At 42.5% G+C, this 15170-nt stretch overlaps 1 protein-coding gene across 2 annotated transcripts in view; it reads left to right on the forward strand.

Moving 5' to 3' along the window:
- MTMR7 (myotubularin related protein 7) overlaps positions 1–15170 on the forward strand; it is a 115524-nt gene that overhangs the window by 76742 nt on the left and 23612 nt on the right. For both annotated transcript variants that reach the window (XM_055287070.2, XM_055287088.2), the window contains one exon: positions 5612–5744. In XM_055287070.2, coding sequence (XP_055143045.1) covers positions 5612–5744 — 133 coding nt within the window. The remainder of the gene's footprint in view (positions 1–5611; positions 5745–15170) is intronic.

The raw sequence follows: 15170 nt of genomic DNA on the forward strand, positions 1-15170 counted from the left end.
CCAGGCTTATCTAACCCCAGGGCCCACACTCACTCCGTTTGACCGTGGTGTTTTTTCTGTTTACAAAAATTCTCCAGCAGAGCCTCGTTTCCACGTGGAAGCTCTGTGGGATTACCACCTCTGAGCACACACTTGACGAGGCCAGAGAACCCCCCCCACCAGCTCCTCTCACACAGCCAGGGCCAGCGGAGGGGGTGCCGAGGCATGAAGAGAAGGGCCGAGGGCGAGGCAGCGCGTGCCTCCGCGACGCCTGGCCTTTTGTCCTTGCTCCTTCTCCAGAGACTTCGCTGTGGTTCTGCCCCCTGATTTCAGCAGGTCAGCGAGTTTCTAGTTGTGTAACAGGATGTCACGTGGGATGTTTTTCTTTTTCTCTGGAATTAGTGAGTAGGTGGCTCCTACTGGCTAAGTCCTGGGAGGGGTCACCTAGGAAAGTCAGTCGTAGAGATGAGGGGTGCCTGAGAGAGGGGAATCTGGGGTCTCACACTTGCTGATGGCCGTCATAGCAGCAACCAGAGTGAAGAGACCTGGGGCGAGGGCAGTGTCCAGTGGCCGTCGAGCAATCTGTGCTCCCTCCTTTTGGCAAGGCAAGGATGGAGACGTTTCCTGTGGGTCCAGTGGAGCCTGTGGAAGGAAGCTGAGCACGAGCCATCTTGCTTCAACATTCCTAAAAGGGCTCAGCTGCCGGGTGTCCTCAGCTGTAGGTGACTTGGGGTGGGTATGCTGGTGAGGGAGGTTGAGCGTATTGGAATAGACTCACGCCAAGGTGGATCTCCCATGTCAGTGAGATGTGTACTCCCCACCTCCAAAAACCTGCATCTATACCTTGGGAGATTCAGCACTTGGACACTATGCCAGAGAGGGATGTGGTGACCACCTCATGTCAACCGATGAAGAGAGAATTGCAACCCTGTCCAGCTTTCCAAAGAGAAATTTACCTCTCCTCTTATCCCTCCTCTGCACCCATCCTCCCAGTACACAGATAGGGCCTACAAGAAAGAGGAGAGGGAGGGCGGGCTGGAGCCAACCCCTCACCAGTCCAAACAGCCTGTAAGGCGGCGGGGAAGAGCTAATTTTGCGTCATATACGGGACTGGAATTCTAAGTTAGGCTGGATGGAGATTTTCTATCTGAATGTAAACCTGACGCTATTAAATCTGCCCAAGAGGTTCTTAGTGGGTAGAAAGGAGGATTTTGACTAGCACAGTTGTAGAGAATAGTTACAAAGAATAAAATCAACTCACATGTTTGTGTCTGCACCACAAGTGAAGTTTCTTCCTTTAACCAGTTATATAAGAGGGAGAGAGAAAGATCGTCATTTGACAACGTGTGTTAGGGCAAGACCAAGTCCCCCTCCTGCCAAGATCAGCTTGTACGGTCATTTCCCAACCATGTCAGCGAAGGTACTGTCATTCTTCAGGCGTAAAATGTAGCTGTGGAAATGGTAGACTTGAGGACTAAGGCAGTGACCAGGCTGACCTTTAACCCCATTGATTCAGGCTTAGGGTGAGAATCTCATGCTGTTTCTTCACAGTCTTGGCCTCTCTCCCCTGGCCTCATTCTGTTATCCAGTCATTTATGCAGTTGCTCACCTGGTCAGTAAATCTTCCTTGAGTGCCTGTTCCATGCCGGTTTGAAGGATCCGTATGTGGCCATAAATGAGACACTCAGGGCCCCTTGTGGAGCCTGCATTTTCCGTCCCTCCTCTTTCAGCGCTGAGGTTTTCAGTGCCCACCCCTCTCTGCTCGCTCCTCATTCCTGTGTATCTTCTCTGTTGTGGACACTAAATCAGTCTCCAGTTTTTCAATTAGACTTGCTCAAAATCCTGGAGTTGCTCTCCGCTGCCACAGGTGAAGTCTCAGTGCCTTGGCTGGGCCTGTTTAGTGGACCCTCAGTGCTTTCTAGCCTTCCCTCTTGCTGTAGCTGCCACACAGGAACCTTCGTCTTCACCTGGAGTGGTTAGCCCATTGGTCATCTAGAATGCCCTCCCCTCTCTCTCCATCCTTACAGATTATGTTAAAGTCCAGCTGTAGCTTTCTCTCTTAAACAAAACGTTACCCCTGATCCCCAGGCCGACAGAGTTGCCTTAGATTTCAACTCCTGTCACTGTCACTGTCTCTCCCGTTCCTCAGCTCTTGCCCTGTCATGGTGGATGTCATCTGGGCCCACTGGGTACCATGTGCTTTCCCTTCCGTTGTCAGTTTTAAGCTGAAGGCAGCAGGAACAGCTTCTTTTGATTCCACTTAACGCCTGGCCATAGTAGGTGTCTATAGAGTGTTGACTTTGCTTCATTTATTAACTTCTCTGCACCCAAAGACACTGATATTATCAAACAGCAAAAGAACCTTGTGTTAGGAAACAGGGTATTTTTCCAGTCCTACTTTTCACCTATCTGTTGTGTTTCTTAAACATAAATTGAAACTGAAGTGGCTACCTTTATTGCTTTATCTACTTGAGAACTTTTAGGACCTGAAATGAATAGCTTTTCTTTAGTTGTGAAATGGAGTGAGTTCTCAGTCAAAGGGACAGAGGACCATATTTGATGTAGTAATAGCGATTTGTTTTTGTAAGGGATGCTATGTCTTACTGCACACACATACACGTAAAATGTGCAAGATAACATTGAGTTCTTATTAATTGTAAAACCGTATCTCCTGCTTTGAGGGTTCAGCTTTTGCTACATTTTCATGATAGATCCTGTAAAAAAGGTGGAAATCCTAAGAAATTACACTTCAGATGGTAGATGAAATATTGCCACCTTCTGTTCATTCTGAGAAGTGCACATTGATGTTCAGGAGGTTATTTGTGTTGCTCCTTTGCTTTTAAGGAAGATTACCAGTCAGTTCTCCCAGATCAAGGATAATCAGCTATTTCATAATGTGTACATGGAGTCTTAATTATAGATTAAAATAATATTTTATTTTTTGTTTATGTTTAAAAAATCTATTCCACATTCGAACTTTTGTAGACTATGTAGTCTGTCCCTCCCTTTTTTTTTTCTTTTTTTTTTTGTATCTCTGCCTGGGATAACCCTCCTGTCCTTTGTGGGTGAAGGAGGAGAATGGTCAGTAACGTGGGGTCTCGCTCTGTCACCTAGGCTGGAGTACAGTGGCACGATCACAGCTCACTGCAGCCTTGACCTCCCAGGCTCAAGCAGTCCTCCCACCTCTGCCTCCCAAGTAGCTGGGACTAGTCACATGCCACCATGTCTGGCTAATTTTTGCATTTTTTTTTGTAGAAATGGGGATTTGCCATGTTGCACAGGCTCATCTTGAACTCCTGAGCTCAAGAGATCTGCCCACCTCTGCCTCCCAGAATGCTGGAATTACAGGCATGAGCCACTGTGCCTGGCTGGTTTTTGTTTCTTATGCTTTTTAAAAGAGTATCTCTGTGGTATGTGGTGAATAGGCTTAACTTGAATTAGTCAAGATACAGCATAAATGTAAGGTTCATGTCACATAAGGATACTTGCAAGTCTTCTATTAATTCTATTTATGATGCTTGTTATAAAGGATAAACCAACATCTTTGAAAAATAATTATACAGAGCAGTGATATTTTATAATAGTTTTGGAAGAACACTGTCTATAGGTAATTGTACAAAAGTTTCCCCATAAAATATTTATACTTTTTAAAGTGTGAACGTAAGTTGTCTTAAAATGCATTATTTTAATTTTTTTTCTTGATTAAGGTCAAACTCTTTATTCTCGTAGCATGCCTGGGAGAAAGATGACACCCTTTTGTAGATGGGAACAGTGTCCTGAGGGGCTGATGTGCCCCAGCTGATGTCACATAAACCAAGTCATGGAGCTGGGCCGCTATTGAAACGTGAGGTGTCTGCCAGCCTGGGTCCCTATGGCAATGGCTTATCCTCTGCTGTTTTTTTCACTTCTAATATACTTTATTTCTATTATTTCAATTACAAACTTCATATACGCTCTTGGTATCAATGAAAGATTACAGGGGCGTCCAAAGTAGTACTGATGGCATTCTCCTGTCGCCTGCCATGCTGTCTTTCTGCTGTAATTGCTGCCAAATTGGTACCGTTTTCTATACATTTTTATTCTGCTTGATAAACACGCAAAAACTTAAATACATATCTATAAGTTGGTTTTATAAAAATGGATGATTGTATGAATATTATTCGTAGCTTACTCTTTTCACTTGTTATGGGCCAATGCCAAGTCTATACACAGAGGGTCCCTGACTTAATGGTTCGACCTGTATGATTTTCTGACTTTTTACAATGGTGCAAAAGCAATCAACATTCAGAAACTGTACTTCTCTTGTGATGCTGGGCAGCAGCAGCGGGCGCAGCTCCCGTTTGCCATGCACTTTTGACTTACGGCATTTTCAACTTACAATGGGCTCATCATGACATAACCCCATCGTAAGCCTCAGAGCATCTGTCTGACTGCTGTGTGATCTGTGCCGTCCTTCTTCGTCACTGCTCCCAGGTCAGGGCATGATAAACCATCGTGTATCCTGTCATTGTCCTATTGAGATAGTCATGGGTTTTCAGCTTTCTTCAGTTTTTTATGTGCTGGTACTTTTAATTTTGTCAGAATTTTAGGAGATCTATGTCAAAGAACATATGTGTCTTTAACTTTAAACTTAGCTCTTTTAGCTTTTAAAAAGTACTATTGTGCACTGTGCTTTTAAAAGCAGATATTTTTTCTGGTGGTGAGTTCTCAGCATAGGTTCTCTGCCTGGGTTAGCCCTCCTGTCCTTGGTGGGTGGAGGAGGAGAATGGTCAGCGAATGCTGTTTTCTAGGATGTGATGACCTGCTTAATAAAATAGCAAGAATGTTTACACATTCTAGAAACCGATGTATTTCCCAGCTAAAGTAAGACTTGTCTCCTTCTTGATTTTAGCCACGCAGGCTAGGAAAGTGTTTGGATTTAATAAATTTCTTCAAAGACCACTGTGACTTAACCTCGTTTGCACTTGGAGACCCTAACTTCTCATATGCAAAATTATAATAATGAAAGTGATCAAAAAGCCCAATAGATGTCTAGATGTCAGTAAGGTGGCCGGTGGCAATGCCTCTGGAGACCTGGTTGCTTCCCTCTCTTCATTTGATTCAGTAATTCCTGCTCAAGGTTTAATTGGGCATCTGAGGGATCTTGTGGGCAAATTAGAATGATGCAACCATTCCTATTTGATAACATGTTTATTGGCAATATAATACTAGAAGATATAATAATGTATAGAGCCTTACTTTGACAGCTGTTTCTGCTGATACTCTTCTGCCAACCTATCGGTTATGTGTGGTATTAAACTGGACTACTTGGTTCCATCACAGAATTCCACATTCAGTTTGGCATCTCTGACGGGGACTTCAAGTGACATTTCCAGAAGGTTTTATCAGTAGACTGCTTTCCAGCTAAGAAAATGTGACCCACACTGACAAATTCATGCTGTTGAATATAAGCTCAGCAGGAGTGCCTGAAGCTATGTAGTTCAGTACAAGGTTGCAGTGATTCAAATAAGCATATTATGTTTCCGTACATCATTCTGAATGCTTTGATTGGGTATCCATGAAATGTTTTGGTTGCTTCATCATTGTTTCATCAATGTAATTGATGACTGTTCTGTTTTGCTGACCACTGCAGCTTAATGCAATGGCAAATCGTGCTGCAGGGAAAGGCTATGAGAATGAAGACAATTATTCCAATATCAAGTTTCAGTTTATCGGGATAGAGAACATCCATGTCATGAGGAACAGTCTGCAGAAAATGCTGGAAGGTAAACCATTTCCTTATGCACAGCATTAAAATGCAGTTAAGTATTTTGATGCCAAAAGGGAATAAGATAGTCTTGATTTTAAAATGTTTTTTTACATAGGTGTGATAATTTGGGAAGAATATCATGTTACAGTGGCTTTTTAAACACTTAAGAACTTTTCTCTTATTTTGTAAGCATCACTGTGATGTGGTTTTGTCACTTGGTGGTTATCAGTCAGGGACTCTACAATGGTACTTAACATCTAAGGTCAAAGTGCACAGGGGTATTTTTGTTTCTTACTCATAATGTTAGTTTGATCCACATTCAAGGCCATTTAGGAATAAGGCAGTCCTACATTTAAAGCAATAACTAACCATTCTTGTATGGAGATCAGGTTCAAAAACTGTATCCTTGCTGAGTGGCCATTCGAAGGGAGAATATTGGAGGACCTGACCCTCATTTCTACATAGCAGCCACCACAATACACATGCATGTAACCTCCCGCCACCTCCACACACACTTCGACATATATGGCAAGCACTAGAAGACACGTACCCACATCCTTATATACTCGTGTGGACGGGAAATTAAAGAGATGGATTATGTAATAGAGAAGAGTTATTCACGTGGCCAAGCCAGCCACATGCTGACGAGCAGAGATTCTGCATTTCAAGCAAAACCAGCTTAGTCTGCTGCTTCTGCTGCTTGTGATCGTAGTGATCCCAAGAGGAATCTGTCGCTGTAGTCTACCACTTCCGGCTCTGCGAACTGGGAAAAGACAGAGGATGCAGAAACCATGGCCTTGTGCCTTGGCTGTCCATGCAGTGTCTTCGCTTCTGGGGAAAGCCCTGGAGAGCTGGAGCGGGGAGCCCGGAAGTGGGCTGTCTTGATTGGAAATGCAGGCTCTGGAATGAAGAGGGACAAAGAAGGTGCTGAATTATTTTTTCCAGGAATCCACGTTTGCTCTCAGTTACTTATGCCGTTCTTCGTTTAATTAGAACCCCCTAACATTGGGGTTGGAGAAATCTGAGTGTCACAAACAGGCCTAATTTCCATTCTGTTTCTTGGACTTTCTGGTTCATCTCAGTCATTATGAAACTTTGAACACATCAATTAACTTGTTTGGGGCTCCATTACCTGCTGCAAAATGACAGGATTAGACCAATACTTTCTATGGGTCTTCCAGCTGTGACAATTTGATGCCCCTCTTTACCAGAAATCCCTTCCTACATCTGAAAACATCTCAGCCCCAGAGCCATTTCCATCTTCTGTACATAGTTGGCAGTCAGTCTCTCAGGTCACAGTGACAATACCTGGACATTGTCTCAGGTCACAGTGATCATACCCTGGGCATGATTATTTGAGCAGCTTAAACTTTTGGAGATTATCATGCACAGTTTGGCTATTCCTGCTACAAACTATGTTTTTTATGTGTTGAAAAATTGGACTAGCTTGGTACTGTTATTGGAAAGGTAGTCTGACTTTAGTCTGAAGACTATTCATCATTTATCAGGATCCTTACGTTATGCTTTAAATTTTTTATTTAGTCATTTCATAAGATGACCTGGAGAACATAAATATTCTTCTATTCAGAAAGTCGCTCCTACCAATGCTGATATCATATACATTTGGCTTTTGTTTTTAAATGGGTAATTCTTTGGTTTTTCGTTAGGACCCATTTCTTCTGCCCTTAGGCCTGTGGTCTGACACTACTGTTTTCTAAAGAACAGGCAAACTGACCAAGTTCCGGAGGGCAGCTGTCTGTTTCATAAGGGAACATGCTGCTTTCACATAACTTTTCCAGCTACGTGCAGTGCAGTAGGCAAGAATATCTTTCTGGATGCTTGTACGTGGTCTTGACCAGTGTTTGACTATCTGTTTTTACCGAGTAAATTATAAACCATTGCGGAGGCTGAGCCGAGGATGAAGTGTTGCAATCAGACCCACCTTCTAAGGCTTTTCCTCCTTCAAACAGCTATCCTTGGCCTCAAAGAGATATGAAGGTTCATACGGCTGGTCACTTGGTAGGCAGAGGAATGAATGATGCATTTCATTCATGATTATTATTTTCTGAATTATTTTTTTACCATTGTTATGGATATAATCAGAAGAGATTCTGAATAACAGAAAAGTAAAATTGTTTGCATTCTGGTTTCAAACAGCTGTCTGTGAGCAAGAGCTGCAAGATATTTCATCAGAAACTGGAATCTAGGACCAAGTTCACATCCTGTGTAGGTCCTCTATAGAGATGATTTAATTTTAACTTTGATTTGTTAGTCTCAACCAAACTATTTTTGCCGGACGTATACTTCCTAAGGAGAGAAAATGATGCCTTTCAGTCACATAGCAAGCAATTTTGTAATTTAGTGAAGTGATTTTCACAATAGTTTCCCTTTTGATAATACAGATAATGGCTTTTCCCTCAAGTAGTAAGAGGATATCCTGTATTTTCTTTTCTTTTTTTATTTTAAATTGTTAAGTCTGGGGTATGTGCAGGATATACGTAGGTAAATGTGTGCCATGGTGGTTTGCTGCACCTGTCAACCCATCACCTAACTATTAAGCCCAGTAGGCATTAGCTGTTTTTCCTAATGCTCGCCCTCCACTCCCCCACCCCCGCCGACAGGCCCCAATGTGTGTTGTTCCCCTCCATGTGTCCATGTGTTCTCACTGTTCAGCTTCCACTTTTAATTGAGAACATGTGGTGCTTGGTTTTCTGTTCCTGAGTTAGTTTACTGAGGATAATGGCTTCCCGCTCCATCCATTAAAACAGTCCATAGAAGAGCCTGGCCCTTTCAACGCCAGGGTATTATTATCAGCAGAGGTGGAGCTTTTACTTCTTAGGCATCCTGGGTGTTGGGGAGGAAGTGGTGAAGAGGAAGGTGGAAAGGTGCATGGAGTTACTTGCATGTCTCTACTTGTTGAGGGTGTGCCCCACTGGGACACCTCTTCATATCTGCCCTGAAGGTCGGCAGGCACTGATAGGAAAGACACAACTTCCAATCAACTTGTCATCTTTTGGAGGTCACCTAGAAAATTTCACTTTCTCCCCACGAGTAGCTTTGTGCCTGCCTACCTTCCACATGACTGTTAGATTAATACTTTTGGTCATTGTGTCACTGACCATTTATTCATCAATGTATTCATTAAACTAAAAATTGAGCAACTGCTCTTTGCCACACTTCATAAGTATTTTCATTTAAATGATTGTATCTGATTTTCACAACAGTTGTGTGCAGTACCTGGTATTATCTGTACTCTGTAGACGAAAAAGCATAATTTTGTAAAAGGATAACCAGTAAGTTGAAATAAACATGTAGATAAACATGTAAACTTGCTCTGGTAATTAGAGAAATGTAAGTTAAAACCTCAAAGTACCATTTGCCACCCAATTTTTTACAAATTAAGATATTCACTACTCAAAAGAATGTGGTAAAACTAGTGCTCTAAATATTTATCGTATTATTTAAATTGGCTTAGACAGACATAATATATTTGGTTTAGAGATAGTTTTTTACCAGGTTGCTTCTTCTTAGGGACTAATCCAAAATATGTTTTTTAAAAATAAAGATACAGGAAGGGCATGGAGGCTCATGCCTATAATCCCAGCACTTTGGGAGGCTGAGACATTGAGGATCACTTGAGCCACAGGAGTTTGAGACCAGCCTGGGCAACACAGTGAGACCCTGTCTCTACAGATAATTTAGAAAATAAAAAAAAAAATCATCCAGGAGTGGTGGTTAGTGCCTGTAGTCCCAGCTGCTCAGGAAGCTGATGTGGGAGGATCACTTGGGCCTGGGAGGTTGAGGCTGCAGTAAGCCATGATCATGCCACTGCACTCCAGCCTGGGTGACAAAGAGTGAGGCCCTGTCTCAAAAATAAAATAAGATATAGACATGCCTATGTTGATAGTAGTGTTTTTTTTAATAATAGTAGAATACTGAAAGCCGAATGAATGTCTAACAGTAGTAGACTGATTAATTTTACTTGACCTTCTTGATAGAAAAGTTTGCATCCATGAAACATACTAAATGTGAAGACTATATGTACTAACATGGGAGAATATGTATAATGTAAGTGAAAAATTCCGGTCATAAAATTGTTTGCATATTCTTATTCACTATACATTAAATCATATGTCTGAAGAAAGACTAGGAGAGCATGTCCAGAATGGTCACTGCATTACCAAGGAAAGATGAGAGTGATGTTATTCCCTTTTTCCCTCTTTATTTACAAAATATTTGCTACAGTTGGTATATTCCTTTTTTAAAAAACGATATTTATTATCTCATGGTTTCTGTAGGGCAGGAGTCTGGATGTGTCTCAAGCGTAAATGGGAACTCAGGGACCCTCTTAGCATCTTTCAAGGCTGCAGTCAAAGTGGCAGCTGGGCTGCGTTCTCATCAGGAAGTTTGAACGGGGAAGAACCTACTTCCAAGCACTTACGGTTGTTGGCAGAATTCAGCTGAGGGCCCCACATGTTGGCTGTTCACAACATGACGGCCTGTTTCTTCAAGGCCAGCGGGAGTGCCTCTTTCCAGTTACAGAGTCTGGTGTATTACACTTTTAAATTGTTTTTTAAAAACATCCTTTCCAGTATCACATTGCAAAGTGGTATTTAAACCTAGCACTTTTTATCATATTACAGTGATCCTTGTTGAGTAGTGATTCTGATGTAAGACAAGCTCACAGCTTGTCACCACAAGGAACATTATATGAACTGCAAGGATCATTATAACCACCTCACATAGTAATGAAGATACATTTATGGAAGGCTTACTATGTATTGGACACGGTTCAGATTTTTTAAGCTGTATTTACTCAAGTAAACCTCATTGAAGTTGTTGTTGCTACTCTTATCTTCATTTTATGGATGAGGAAATTGAGACACAGAGCCTGAAAAACCTGTTTCAGCTCAAAATAATAAGTGGTAGAACCACCATTTTTACCTACTTAATGTGAGTTCAGATGCCTCACTCTTAACCACTAGGCTTTTGTGCTTCTCGAGGTAGTGGGTTGGTATGGAAGGTGCCCTGGCCTCAGTGTGTGAAGTCCTAGGTTTGGGTTCTTGATTGAGTCTCTGGGTAAACTTGAACAAATCTCATTTTCTGTATTTGTAAAGCAATGTAAGCAACATATCTTCCCCACTTTAACTCATGATAATTAAAAGGTTTTCTTGCAAACTATAAAGTGCTTTCCAGTGTAAGGTGGGTATGCTTTCTCTTGGGAAGCAATCATGTATTTGAAAACAAGCACTGAATGAAATGGATACGTTGATGGGCTGTAGGTGAATTCAGTCAGCCAGGCAAGTATTTGGTAGGCCCCATGCCTTCTTATGGGTACATTTGCTGAATTTCTTTATTGAAAAGACATGGAGTAAGAGCACAGTTTTCAGAAGCGTTTGTCTCGTGATAGGGTCTGTGTGCAATCAGCGCACGTTCATCAAAAATTATTTAATAAACAAGACATAGGCCTTTGGGTATTTTCTCAGCAAGTTTTTCTATGGACTTGCAAATCTTAGCCTAACAGTGGAGCAGGGAAAGCGAGCCCAGAGCATGTGGGACGCAGGCCCCGCGTCAGCTCAGGGATGTGGGTGATTGTATGGTCAGGGACTGAATGAAAGGGGGCCAAACAGATCCATTCTAAAAGACTGGAATCTTTTTAGCAGGCCTCAAAATAGAACCACTTAAAAAAATATTCCCTGACATGATGGGCATTGACTGTGGAGAATGTTTTGTGGCAAAGTCAGGTGGCCCCAGAGATGATACCCGATTTGTTCTTCCACGCAAAGGTTTCGAGGCCTGATTGATTGGAATCTTCATTCGGTGTGGAAAGGATGGTTGGAGGCAGAGCACTTGGAGTTGTCGTGGGAGGCGTCATCGTGGTGGGTATGCTGGTCACATATTGGATGCCTGCTCTAGTCTCCCTGCCAAGTTGCCTTGGAGGCAGTCTAAAGGGAACAGCCCCCGACACACCCAGCTCCAGGGGTTTCTCTGAAATAGTTCTCTCTGCTTGGAGAGGAGAGGTTGTGGCTGTTGGTTCCGATGTCCCCTTTGCTCGACATGTGCTTCCATGCCTCATGTCCTTATGGAGGGCTGGCTAATTCAACCTTGAGGAAATGGAAGATGGATTCAGCCCTTTATAGATATTGCGAATTTAAGCTTTTCATTTAAAAGTGTTTCCTTTATCACATTACCTGCAAATTTATGCTGTGAAATTCTACCAGATGTGAGCTAATGAAAAGCTGTAAAGGTTGGTCCTTCTCCAGCTTTCTGTAGTCTCAGTTTTTAACCATTATTAATTTCCTCAGATAACTTAGGTATTGGAGGCGATAACCAATAATAACCTGAAAATCTAGTCATTTCTTTCTCAAAATGTGGCACCCTGGTCTAGGTTTCCACATAGAAAGCCCATTTTCCCATTAAAGTGGAAATAGGTCGCTCTACATGGAAATAGCAGTTTGTATGGCCTTTTAACAAGTGTTCTGCTAGACCAGCAGCCTGTCAGGCTTCACTGGTTATCAACATGGTCATTTAGAGGAAAAAATGGATCAAGTATGTGTGCTTTGCCTCTCTGGTGTTGTATGAGGATTTCACATACAGCTGCGCAGGTGCTGGATGGGATCTGCCCGTCTGGACCATCATATACTAAGTGCAGAGGCATAGGCTAGAGGAAGAGCATGGATGCATGTGCGGTGGAATGGAGTCCAGCTCAGTTATTTACTGGCTATGTAACCGTGGATGGCCTGGTAAACCTCTTGAAGCCACTCTTTCCAATCTGAAAATCGAGAGTGAATCTACCCTGTAGGGTAGATTATGCAGAGCCTCAGGCACAATACTTGTTTGTAGTAAGTACTTAACACACAGGAGCCGGGACGGTTATCGCAGACGCCCATCTATTCATCAAACAGTTATTGAGAGTGTTCTATATGCCAGGCACTGGATAGACAAGTGCTTCATTCATTCATTCTGAAAGAAGTAACCAATTTTGACCTAGAGCAGAAATCATGGCAGGAAGAAAAGATCATGCTTGTTTATTAGTGATCTCACTGAGGGCCTTCCCTTGGTAAGTCATATTGAATGTTTTAACTGGACATCAAAGCCAAAGCATTTGACATTATCAAAGGCACAAAATAAAAGAAGGTTATTTAATGAGAGAATAGTAGTTATATTTCTCCCAGCGATGCTTTATTTTGCAGTTCACTGAGACAATTCAAAGATTAATTTTAAAATGTTCACCCTCAGAAGTATTGTTCTGTTAACCATGATGGCAGATTTTCAGAGAACTAGGAGAGCTTCAAAATGAGTGATTGTAGAAGAAAGTGTAGCCCATCAAACTCAAGACAGTTGTGGCTAATGTTAGTGATAAGAGGAGCTGTTTTTCCATGAGGCTCTAGGTAGGGTTTGGCAGTTCGGTATTTGCTTGCCAGTGACAATACAGTCTCAAAGTTTATAAGAGTGTTGGTCCTGGAAGCTTTCTCAGCTGGCATGAGGCGTGTGGAATGACCCCCACCTCTGCAGCCTCTGCTGCAAGTGCTGCTCATTTTACCACTTGAGTTACTGGCAGCCACCTTCTCCGTCTTCCGGGATACCTGGCCTTCTCTCTCTAGAGTCCCTACCACTTTACATCCACGCCAGACTTTCCAGCCTCTCAACACTCCATCTTTTCCCAGTCTCGACTTCTCTTGTGCCATTTGCTTTGAGCTCCCTATTAGATTTTAGCATCCCTTAAACCCTACCTTCAGTTCGATTCCTGTACATCCTGGCTCAGTTTGTATATTGACTTTTAATTATTCTCCATTTTTTAGTGAAAATAATATGGAAAGTGGAGTTAAGGGATTTAGATTTCGATCCCAGTGTATTTGCTGCGTTGCTAGCATCTGAGCCCATTACTCCTTAATGAATCAAGATAATTCTGTTGGCTGGGTGTGGTAATCTCAGCACTTTGGGAGGCTGAGGTGGGCGGATAACCTGAGGTCAGGAGTTCAAGACCTGCTGTCCAGCATGGCAAAACCCCCTCTCTACTGAAAATACAAAAATTAGCCGGGCGTAGTGGTGTGTGCCTGTAGTCCCAGCTACTCGGGAGGCTGAGGCAGGAGAACTGCTTGAATCAGGAGGCGGAGGTTACAGTGAGCCGAGATCACACCACTGCACTCCAGCCTGGGAGACAGAGCAAGACTCTGTCTCAGAAAAAAAAAAAAAAAAATTCTATCCACTCTAGATGGGTGGTTGTGAAGGTTCATTAAGAGGAAAGCACCAACCCCATTATTTACATATGGCAGATATAACAGAAATGGGCACACACATACATATTTTTAAAATAGGAGAGAGGGTCTCCCTGTAGTTGTCCAGGCCGAAGTGCAGTGATGCAACTGTAGCTCACAGCAGCCTCTGACTCCTGGGCTCCAGTGATCCTCATGCCTCACCCTCCTGAGTATCTGGGCTACAGGCGTGCACCTCCACACCCAGCTAATTTTTTATTTTTATTTTTTGTAGAGATGGGGTCTTGCTACATTACCCGGGTTGATCTTGAACTCCTGGGCTCAAGCATTCCTACTGTCTTGGCCTCCGAAAGTTCTGGGATTACAGGCACAACCCACGGTGCCCAGCCGCATGTTTTTTATTTGTTGCAAAGTTTTACACACCTCTGCAGTTAATATTCACTTTTCCTTACCATGTGTTAAACCTAAGATAGTACAGGTTACCATCATACACTGTGAATTTGTCTTTTAGACACAAAATTCACATTCATAAATACTAATAGCACATTATTCTATGAACTTGCTGCTTGATTTTCTTTAGGCCATTGGTAAATAGTATTCTGGAACATATGGTGATGAGCTTGTGTAGCCTAAACACTTTGATCGTACAGGCCATAATTAAGTCCTCTTTGAATGGCTTCACCTGGTGGATATTCAGTGGAGGGACATTGTCATCATTTTGCCAGTTCTCTGAAGACTGTCTTAGGGATCTTGGCTTCATGACTCCAAAATGGGAAAAGGACAGAGCCAACATGGGCAGAACTCAGACAAGTGCTGGGCGGGTAATCAAGGGAGGGCCATGTATGTTTCAACTTCAGATCTCAGGGTACAGGAAAGACTAGCCCCACAGGATTCAAATGGAGACTTTTTTTTGCACCCTCACTGACCCCAGCCAGCAATTGCATAGGAGAAAGTGAGAGTGGTTTAGGAAATACCTAAGGCAGATGATCTGAGGCTTATTTTCTTCTAAGTAAATTCCACATTTGCAGAGGTCCTGAAATTATATCTATTGTCTTTGCTTTTTAATTTTTTTACTGTAGTTTATATATGTTTGTGACATATAGTTGTCCTTTTATATAAAACAAATATCACTAGACCTGGGCATGAAACTCCCGATTAGTAAGCCCCGTTCTCTGCAATTTGTGGCATATGTCTCTGATGTCAGCTGAAATGAACTTTGTTCAGCA

The sequence above is a fragment of the Symphalangus syndactylus genome, chromosome 1, assembly GCF_028878055.3.
Source record: "Symphalangus syndactylus isolate Jambi chromosome 1, NHGRI_mSymSyn1-v2.1_pri, whole genome shotgun sequence".
Taxonomy (NCBI): domain Eukaryota; kingdom Metazoa; phylum Chordata; class Mammalia; order Primates; family Hylobatidae; genus Symphalangus; species Symphalangus syndactylus.